Consider the following 10,531-nt stretch of genomic DNA (forward strand, 5'->3'; position numbering starts at 1 on the left):
GTCTGTCCATTAATTAAAACTTTAATTTGGACTCTTTTTAGCATTTAAATGCATTACGCATAACTTTGTGTAATGGTGGTGTAATGTAACCAAAATGAAATAATTTGACAAACATTAACAAGACATAGTCTAAAATGCTTTAGACAATTAAGGAATGGTCCGCTGACTTTAAAAAAATGTTAGTTGCCTATATAATAAATCAACTGTATAGCTCCCTGATATTTACATATTCATCTGTATATCTTTACCGTTATTTGCAACTTCTTTTGGAAAATGGCCCCCATACCCCTCCCATCCCTTGCAAGGACCGTCCAGTGTTATGCTCTCTCCTTGCCACCACCCACCCACCCAAACCCCACTTAGCGGACGGAATATGAAGTGAACTCATAATGACGTCATGTGTAACAGCCAGAATATAAATGCCTACCTATTCAAAGACAAATATCATTAATCACAGAAAACATTACAACAGTGAGATCAGTATCGCTTCATGAAAACTGTAGTATGTCTGCACAACTTCAACAACAACATCTTCTGTGCCTTTAATGTAGACATGATCTATTAATGTACCTTTTTCAGTTGTGGCTGCTTGCACATGTTGAGTGTATCCATGCCGTTCCAATAACTTGAGAATTGTAGACGATACAAAGATGTCCTCATTGAAGTCTCCCATGATGAGTTTCCTCCCAGGATGCTTTTCAAGTTCAAAGATGACCTGTAATAACTGTTCTCGAAACATGTCAATCTTATAAGAGCTGGGCCTGTACAACACAGCAGCAGTCAAATTTGCATGTGGTATTTCAAAATACAGACATTCCAAATTGCATCTTTCTGGAATTGACACCTGCACGTCAACGTTTTCTGAACAAAACAGACCAACTCCACCTCTTTGTTGTTGTTTCAGCGCTGCAAAGGCTGGCTCGGAGTCATTGTAACAGTTTCCTCTCGGATTGTGTTTGAAGACGTATCCTGGAAGTTGTGGCTCTTCATCAGTGTCTACATTGAGCCACGTCTCTGTTAAGCAAATACAGTCAGCATTCATGAGGGCTTTATGGGATTGAACATCCTGAATGTGAGCATTCAAACTCTGCACATTGTGAAGTGCTACTGTGCACACAGGGTTCATGTTGGATAAAACAGACATTCCAAAGTTAAACTCAGGCAAGCTTTTCATAGCTGAATCTACTTTGTTATCACAAAATATGGCAGATTCTTTGAAGTCCTCAATTATCAGCCCACCAAGAGTTCTCACGCGACTCAATGCAACGTATGCTTGCCCTGGAGCAAAGATCTTCTTGAGTGATACAACAGCCCTTTCAACAGTAAGCCCTTGACATTTGTGTACAGTTACTGACCAGGCCAGGCTAATCGGCAGTTGCCTTCGTACTCCACCATTATTAGCCACTTGTTCCTCTTGCACTTCCACTATCGTTGAACGTTCAGAAACCCTTTTTGCTTTTGACCTCTGGATCTTTCCTACATTAGGGTCTTCAAACTCCACGTGGATAGCTGCAGGCATGTCATCGTCTTGTTGACTTTGAATGATTTCCACGACTGTGCCACATGCTCCATTGACAAGGCCATCAGACACATCTATGTTTTTCTTCAACATGACCCTTGCTCCAACACCCAAGGAAACACATTTAGGCAAGCAAGAGTTGAAAACTTTTGTGTGAAAGCCAAATTTCCGTTCCATTCTTCCAGTTTTGGGATTTCGGACAAAGTCTTGAGCACGTATGCTGATTGCGTCTGGGCAGGTCTCTTGCAGTCTCTTCACGTTATATTCATCAACCTCTGCATTTGTAGCATACACATGAATGTCTGTAGATTCCTCACCAGTTTCACGCTGCCTCAGTGTGAGAACATCACAGTCGGTGAGAGGTTCGTTCTTTTTACGGACTCTGAGACGATTAAGCATTTCCGCAAATGCTGCATTTTCTTGTCTAACAACTTTAGTCAGTTCTGCAACCTCAAAGTTGTTGTCCCACAGGTTGGCTCCTTTGTTTTCAGCAAAAAGAGGCGTGCCTTTCACGGGCTTGAGTTGAAAAAAATCACCCACACAAATCAGGGAAACTTTGGCAAACAAGGAATAATCACCAGTCTGCTTAATTTGACGCAGTCTACCATGAATGTAGGCCAAAAGACGGTGGTCGACCATGGACACTTCATCAATGATCAGAATTTGCAAGCTGCCCATTTTGGTTCGCAAAGAATTGACTTTCTCATCACCTAGTGGTTGATATGGCAGTTTGACATTTGCACCAATGGAGAATGTATTGTGAATTGTTGCAGCACCAATGTTATATGCAGCCACTCCTGTAGGTGCTGTTAGAAGCACAGTGAGATCCTCAGGATTTTCAGCAATCTGTGACAACAGCCTGGTAGATTCGTAATGTATCGCTTTGATTAAATGGCTTTTCCCTGTTCCTGCTCCACCAGTAATGAATAATCGCAATGGTTCAGGATTTTGTCCAAACAGTTTCTGCAAACACCACTTACGAACAGCATAGAATATGGCAGACTGTTCTTCATTTAATGATCGCAATAAATGTAATGCATCTTGTCTGGGCATTGACACATGATTTGTTTCCAAAGTGCATGTAGTCTGTGGGTTTGCTGTCAGGTCAGGAATGAGTTTGTCATCATCATCACCTTCATCATCTACAACCTTTTTTTTCATCAGATTCAAACAACGAAGACGTTCCCTTTCTGTTTCAGGACATATCTGAGCCCAGGCATCTTCTAGATCAATTTTGTCTTCCAGCAACTGTTTAGCTCTGTCAATCTCATCACTTTCTTTTTCAAATAAAGCTTTGTTGGTATCCACAATCGACTGCACTCTTTGAACATCAACACCACATTTCACTGCACCATTTTTATAGAAATCCTCATATGTATCAAACTGGGGCGGTTTGAGGTGACAGTCTTCATAGTAAGGCAAAAACAGTTGCAGCAATGAATGGAAGTACTTTTCGGGGTTTTTTGTGGGAGAAAATCTGGGATACCTCACGACAGCAGGTTCAGTTCGGGTCCTTCGTTTCACAAAGCCACAGTTGTTGTTGAGCTGTACAATGTCATGTGAATCTCTTTCAGCCGGAACCTGTGACTTTGGTAGAACTCTGTATTCAGAACAAAAACTGGCCAGGCATAAATCCTCAAATTGTGCATTCTGGGGTCTGCTCTTATACCTCTCAACCACATTGGTCATCCAAATGCTGCTTTCATCATTACACTGTTGGAATTGGGCTTTACTTTGGAGTAAATGCAGAGGTAAACTCATCCTAACAGGATTATCACCAACTGGAATGAACTGTACGTCGCGAGAGCATTCTTTCAAGTGCATGTGTGTTAATCGATAAACTGCCTCTTGGGCTGAAACTTCTCTGTTGTGTAGGTATACACTTCCAAGCTGTTTGAATGCTGCTTTTGCATCAAGGTTGCCATTCATTGACTCGTCTTGGGCACGTTGTAAGAGCAAACCCATTTCTTGTTCTGCTTTTGTGATGTACGACAGTATGTAGACCACAACTGAAAAGGCATCTGTGACATACTGGATATCCATATTGCCTTGCCAAGCACGGAGTAAGTCTTTGTTGTACTGGTTCACCCAAATGTCTCCAGGACTTCGTTTCAGGACAATGCTTTTCTTTTTGGAACATATGTTGTACGCCTTTTCAAACAAATCTTGATCTATCCCAAGAGACTCAAAAAATGCATCGGCTGTATCAAAATCCATGTCAGGCATGGTCAACGCAGTTTTAACATTCTTTATTATTGCACTCGCACTTGTATTGTCATCATTGCCATTCAAGTCCTCACAGTTACCGCCTCTTGTGATGAAAGTACAGCTTGATGGTGGCCGTGGGAAGTTGAACCTGCACACTGTGTTTTTCTTGCGGCAAGTCTTAGAGTGTCTTGTGCTGTGCCTCTGTACGCTGCTCACAACCTCATAAAGCTCTGCATCTGTTTCTGGTGGAATTTCACAGGTGATGTATGTATCTATGAACTGTGCCACTTCATCATCACTCTCTTTATCAATCTTGGGAGCATTTTCAACCCAAAAAAGACAGTGGACATGAGGAGAACCACGTTGTTGAAATTCAACACGATAAAAGTAGTCCTTTATTTTCCCTATGGGTTCTGCTGGCGACATGATTACATCACGGAGAAAGCAATGCCATCGGTGATCAAACATTCTTGCCGCTGTCACAGGGTTTTGGCGTATGAGTCCACATTTGTCAGACCAGTCAAGATCGTCAACAGACGTTTGTTTACCTTCTATTCTTAGAATAGAGTTCAGCATTTCAGGCCATCTCAAATCTGCAGAGCTAAAAGATGCAAAGAATGTGGGTATGGAGAGTTGTCTTATCATGGCAAATAAATCTTTCTGAACTGACATCCAGTATGGAGGTGTGCCACGAATTCCTCGTAAGAACTTGTATCCTTCGTCATTGCGCAATATTTTACCCAAGGAGTCTGAGTTCAACAACATGTCTGGTGATGCGTCTTTCAGAGGGGAGTTGCCGCCACCTTTGCGTAACGCCACTGATACACCAGATACAACTTGATGCACCTCTGATATGTATTGTGCGTAAAAAATGAAGTCTGTGTTCTGTGCAAAACGCCCATCTGCATTCAGAATGCGTGTATTCAGATACCGAGACAGAGTTATTTTGGACTCTCTTTCATCATGGAATGTAGGTCCACCAGATGGAAACAAAACAGGGAAACATTTTGCCTCGTTGGTTTTATCGGACAGCAGCCTCACTGGACTGTTACCTTCACCTGGTGCCACATTAAGTATGTCCTGAAAATTCTGATCAATGATCTCTGAACCCAGATCGACAGGTTGTAATGATGTATCTGACAAAAGCCCATTCTGGTCTTTGATATAAGTCACATCTTCCTCTGCTTGCTCTTCAGGAACATTGTCATCATCACTGTTAGCAGGTGTTTCCTGTTTGGTGCTTTCCTCATGCTGGTCAGTGCCATTCAGAGAGTTTACCCATTCGTCATTCATAGTCACATCACCATACCATTTATTGTTTGCCATCAAATACCTCAGTGCATTTCTGACACGATCAGTGTGGACATACATGTACTCGTAATGACCTTTATATGTCAACTTGCGTTTCAGTTTCACTCTTATCATCTTGTCATCACATTCATTTCTTGGGAGTATATTTGTCACATTTGTGTTATTAACAGGAACAGAGACGCAAGGACCATGGCAAGCTCTCTGGCGGCCTCGAGGCAAACACAACAGCTTCATGAAGGGAATGTGACGTGCAATGAGATGTTGTTCCAAAGAGTTCAGACATTTAAGTTCCGGTGGAATATCATCCAAATGCATGTTGTTTGTGACACTCTCTTCGGGAAGTTTTCCTCCAAGTATTTTACGATGACATGTATGGCAAATCCATAATTTGCTTAATGGACTATCAGACAAATGACATTTCTGTTCACATTCATCATCACACACATGTAAATATTGCAATGTTATGCATCTATTAGCCAATGCAGCCACTTCTGCTCCTTTGCTTTCATAGTAATGTCTTTTACACTCAACCACCTGCTTCCTGAAGAGTAAACGATGACAGACTGAGCATACATATTCAGGACCACGGCTGACCTCCTGACGAAAATGATCAATAGCCAAATCAATGTCTCCCTGTTTCTTCTGCCATGTTGAATAATTTTCACAACCTTTTTTGATTTTGTTTACACGGATGTTTTCATTTTCTTGATACTTCCACTTATTATGCTCTTTAATTTTGTTCTGGAATCCAATGTTTTTCTTGTATTTTGTATGACTGTAGTCACGGACAAGATTCTGGAATGGCCCGTTTGTCTTATATTTGGCTTTGGAGTAATCACGCACATAAGTCTGAAAGCTCTTGTTTGTCTTATATTTGACACTAGAATACTCGCGTACCATTGCTTGGAAGGAAGCACTTTTCCTATATGTCATTTTAGAGTAGTCACGTAGCAATTCTTGATATTCAGGATCAGATGTATACTTATTCCGAACACGTGCACGCTTTCTCTCTCTGTAATCGCTGTCATTGTGATATCGCTGGCGATCTTTCTTTGCTTTCACATTTTCTGATTCATCGTTCAGCTTTCTTTTTCGTGTTGACCTCAACTTGTCATCAATCTTTACAGGCTGGCATATTCCTGCGCAACTTCTTGCATCTTTGTGTTGAACACATATTACAACCTCATAATGACTGCCAGTGTGATTTAAATAAATGCAATTCTCTCTACATGTCTGTGAGTCTGTAGGTCTGTGCATATTCCATCTTCCATCATTGAAAGTAAATATAGTTGTTTGCAATAAGTCAGCAGCAGCAAAAATATCAATCTCTTTTGCCCATGAACCACAGTAGTAGATTCTTGATTTACTCACATAATCCTGCACAGATGTGTATTCTTCCCTCAGATATGTTTCAAATTTGGCGCTGTTTCTCTGAAGGTGTTTCACGACAGCCCGTCTTATTTTCAAATGCTTGTCTTCATTGTGACAAATGCTAAAGGCTAGGCTACGGTAAAAGCAATTCCCATCAGGTTTTATGCTTTTTATCTTACAGGGAGATCCCATGTCATCGAGATCAATGGTTGCCATTAAGCTCAAATCAACATTTTCATGTTGAAGCTCTAAACGCGTGCACAGTGCATCTTGGTCTTGACGAGTTAAAGGTTTAAAAGCCTGTTTGTGAAATCTTATATCACTTATAATGACATAATTTGCTTGCACATCACACTGTAAAGGTTGAAAAGACTGTTCGTGCGCACCTGCATCAATAAGAATGACATCGTCTGTTGCAATGTTGTTTCGCTTAACACCCTTACTGGGAACTTGTCTCAAAACGTCACTGTACAGTGGTCTACTGTTTACATTAGAACAAGCATTTGTGTCTGGTATGGTCTGTGAACATTCTGTGCTACTTGTGAAATTAGCTGCAACTGTAGACGACCCACTTACAACTCGTTCACACACTTTAGGCTTACGCTTCACCACATCGCTGTAGAGTGGACAGCAACTTGCAGAGCTCGTTGAATCGTCCATCTGGGCGTTGGCATTAGTTATTACTGTGACTCCAGTTACCTCAAACCTTGGTGTGCTTATGCCAAAAGCTCGTGCAAAGTCGTAAACAAATGTGACCAGGGAGTGTATAGAGCTGAAGTATGCAACACAACTTGTCCTCTCACCTTTCTGGTTGACGTTTCTGTTAGCGTGTGAATCAACAAACGCAAACCTTGTTCCTGCATTCACTACAGCACATGTGTTAGCACAAATGGTCAACAAACAAGCATCATTGCTAAACAGCGCACGCTGCAGTGCTACATCAAAAGGCATGGCAACATCACGTAAAGCATCGTCATAGTCATCAACCTGAATAAATCCAGTGTAAGAATCAGCAAAGTTTATTGAGAAATCACAATTCCACACTTCATATTGTCTAGGCAATTCAGACACAGCAATGTAACCCCTTCCTTGGTCTCTTATTTTACCCTGTGCACTCATTGACCTGTAAAGAACAGTTCCCTTAATCAAAACATCATCAAGATCTCCAGTTTCCCAGCTCCACACGTTCTTCATCTTGGACTTCAAAACAGCAGTCAAACTGATGGCACCACACTGCTTGTTGCGCACATTTCCAAACCGTGAATCGCCTTGATGAAAAGACCCCATCAGCACAGATCTCTCTGGGAAGTCAACAGATTCATTCAAAGAACAACAATCAGTAGCATTATTGTCATGGCACATATTCAGAGAGTTGGTAGAGTTTGTTTGAGAGTTGGTAGAGTTTGCTTGTATTGCGTCCGAAGACTGTAACTGGCATTGTAACTGGCATTGTAACTGGCATTGTAACTGGCAGTCCGAAGACTGTATAGCGTCCGAAGACTGTGTGTGGGCTTTTTTACGAGGACGCCCAACCTCGTCACAGGAGACCAAGTCAACCTGCGCCACCGGGGACCTCTTGCACGGCACCTGTAACACAGAAAACCCATCATAAGGTTACCAAGTCTAACATATCATACTTCTTTAATAATTTCATCATTAAAGCAACTAATATACTCATACTTTCAGAACAGTAATGTATATATATTTAGATCATAAATATTCAGCAACTTCTTAAAAGGAAATATGGCGAGTTTTCACATAGGTCTCCGTTTCTCATGGGTCACTGAGTACTGTTGGTATGAAACAAAGTCAAAACAATCAGTTTTTCCTAGTTCGAGTTGCTACAACCAGCAGCTACCGGTAAAAACAAACGTTTTCATTTTTTGTACCGACAATACTTGAGAAACGTAGATCTATGTAAGAACTCGCTGGATTTCTCCTTTAAATTAGACATGCAGCACATCCTTCATTAAAATCAAATACATTCAAAATGTAAGGGCATATTTCAAGCAAACATAAAAACTACTGTAAATAAGAATTGGGAGAAACATATCAAATGTGTCCAACATTACATGTTTCCTATTAAACACACAATCATAATACATCAGGACAGATAGTTAAGCTCAACAGCCTGACCTCAGTGGACCTCAAGTCAGCCTGTCTCTTCTTGGCCGCCCTGGACCGCTTGCTAGGAGGCGCCATCTGAAAAACACACAGAAAACACATCAGAAATCTCATACAGTTACACTGAAATATTTTTATCAGTTCTGTTGAACGCAGGCTTGTGCACAATTCCGAATTTTAGAATTGGCCTACATTCAATTAATGAATTGGAATTTGAATTGAATTGGCCCCACCCCACAGAATGTTGAATTTGAATTGGAATGACAGGAAGTGGAATTCAATTCATGGCAACACACAACAGGACAAATGTGTTGAATCTCACATACATTCAGTTTTGGGAAGGTTAGTTTGGAAATGTAATTGGTTACTGTTGTCAATTATAAGTTGTGTGTTTGTTGCGATCATATCTGACATATATTGTGAAACTTCATTGTTAAACACTACCCTTAAATTATGCATATGAATTTTAATTCTACTTCCTTTAATTCAAATTGTAATTCTACATCCTGTTGCACAAGCCTGGTCGAACAGGCAATAACAATGTACATATTTACATCATAAGGATATGATGTAAATATATCTAAATATATCTAATATTTATCAATCAAAACGCTAACCTAAAAACAAACAAACAAAATAAAAATAAACATTCAGGTGTCAACCTATCCCACCTCAGTGCTGTTCCTGAACATGAACATTGAATAGTGGTGGCTCAGTAACACCATTTAGCTTACATCCTTAAACAGAACAGCGCCAAATTGATCAGAAATACTATCACAATTTGTGCTACAGCATCTCTCCACAACCTACAATTTTGCTTCTTTGACTTCATGTGCAAGGGTAGCCCACACTGCATTCATCAAAAGGGGTGATATGTCACTTTATAGCTATTATTAATCTGCAAAACGAATTGACATCTGGAGGATTGTTACATACCACTAGGCACATACACACAAGTACCATGAAATGGAACCTGTTGCAAACATTTACAGCTACAGAGTTAGGCATGCACATTCTTGACCTAAAGTACAAGGCATATGAGACATAAATAAAACTAATGTATCTGTCAATGCAGCATAAAAGTTTCTAAATTTCCCTAGAAGTTGTACTGTTTATGTGATAGTATGCAACATAAAAGCCCTGAAACTTTTAACACTTACCTTTAGTATGTCAAAAAGCAATCCAAAATCTGGAAAATATTTAATATATATATAGGTTATGAAAGATACAAACTTAGCATTTACAATGACAGATAATGTACTTTAAACTTACAAACGTGTGGTTTGGCTTGTAACCATTCTTAAAATATACCAATGAATTCTTCCAATGTATACATAAACAGGCTTGAAACATTCAGTTAACATGAAAACTAGCAGAATTGTTAAATTGGTATAAAACTAGCAAATTAGCTACCTAAAAGACATGCAGGACCTGCCACATTCTGTATTGAGCCAGGATGAAATCTGTATACTATGCCTTCAACATTTACTGACAGCCTCATAACTCATAGATATGTTTTATTATAAAACATGCATATTTTCATTGTAAACACACAAACTTCTTATCATACAGGACTGTATGACATTGCATTCAAGAGTATTAACACCAAAGTATACATCTAGTCCCATATCTAAACCCAAACGAGACACCTCATAATAGTCATGGCATTGGTGGTCAGAGAAAAAAACGTCATACATTTAATTAAACCATCAAAAATACAATAGGCCGTTCGACAACTGAATATAGCCTCCAGAAAACAATAATTTAGACCAGGTCGCGTGCAACGAAATTGCTTGTCGCCTTGTGTGACCTTTTGCAATAGCAGCTACGCCAGTTCAAGAGTCTTTTAGCCATAACTTACCCTCGTAGCAATATATTTAGCCGCCAGAAACATTCCCCCCTCGCGTTTGAATGCTTGCTGCCAAACCACACCAATTTAACCTAGGTTACATCACCTGTTTAAGATTAATTAAATAACTGTATTTCTTAAGAATTACA

General features: G+C 40.0%; 1 protein-coding gene across 1 annotated transcript; it reads right to left on the reverse strand.

The window, feature by feature from the left end:
* Window positions 1-413: 413 nt before the first annotated feature.
* On the reverse strand, window positions 414-9,722 carry LOC121720199. The gene is made up of 5 exons (XM_042106165.1): window positions 9,694-9,722; window positions 8,546-8,611; window positions 7,349-7,996; window positions 1,356-5,635; window positions 414-1,014 (listed from the first exon to the last, which is right to left on the reverse strand). Coding segments are annotated over exons 2-5 (4,995 nt in total). The 5' UTR covers window positions 9,694-9,722; the 3' UTR covers window positions 414-1,013.
* Window positions 9,723-10,531: the final 809 nt, after the last annotated feature.

This window comes from Alosa sapidissima, chromosome 1 (genome assembly GCF_018492685.1).
Source record: "Alosa sapidissima isolate fAloSap1 chromosome 1, fAloSap1.pri, whole genome shotgun sequence".
NCBI lineage: Eukaryota > Metazoa > Chordata > Actinopteri > Clupeiformes > Clupeidae > Alosa > Alosa sapidissima.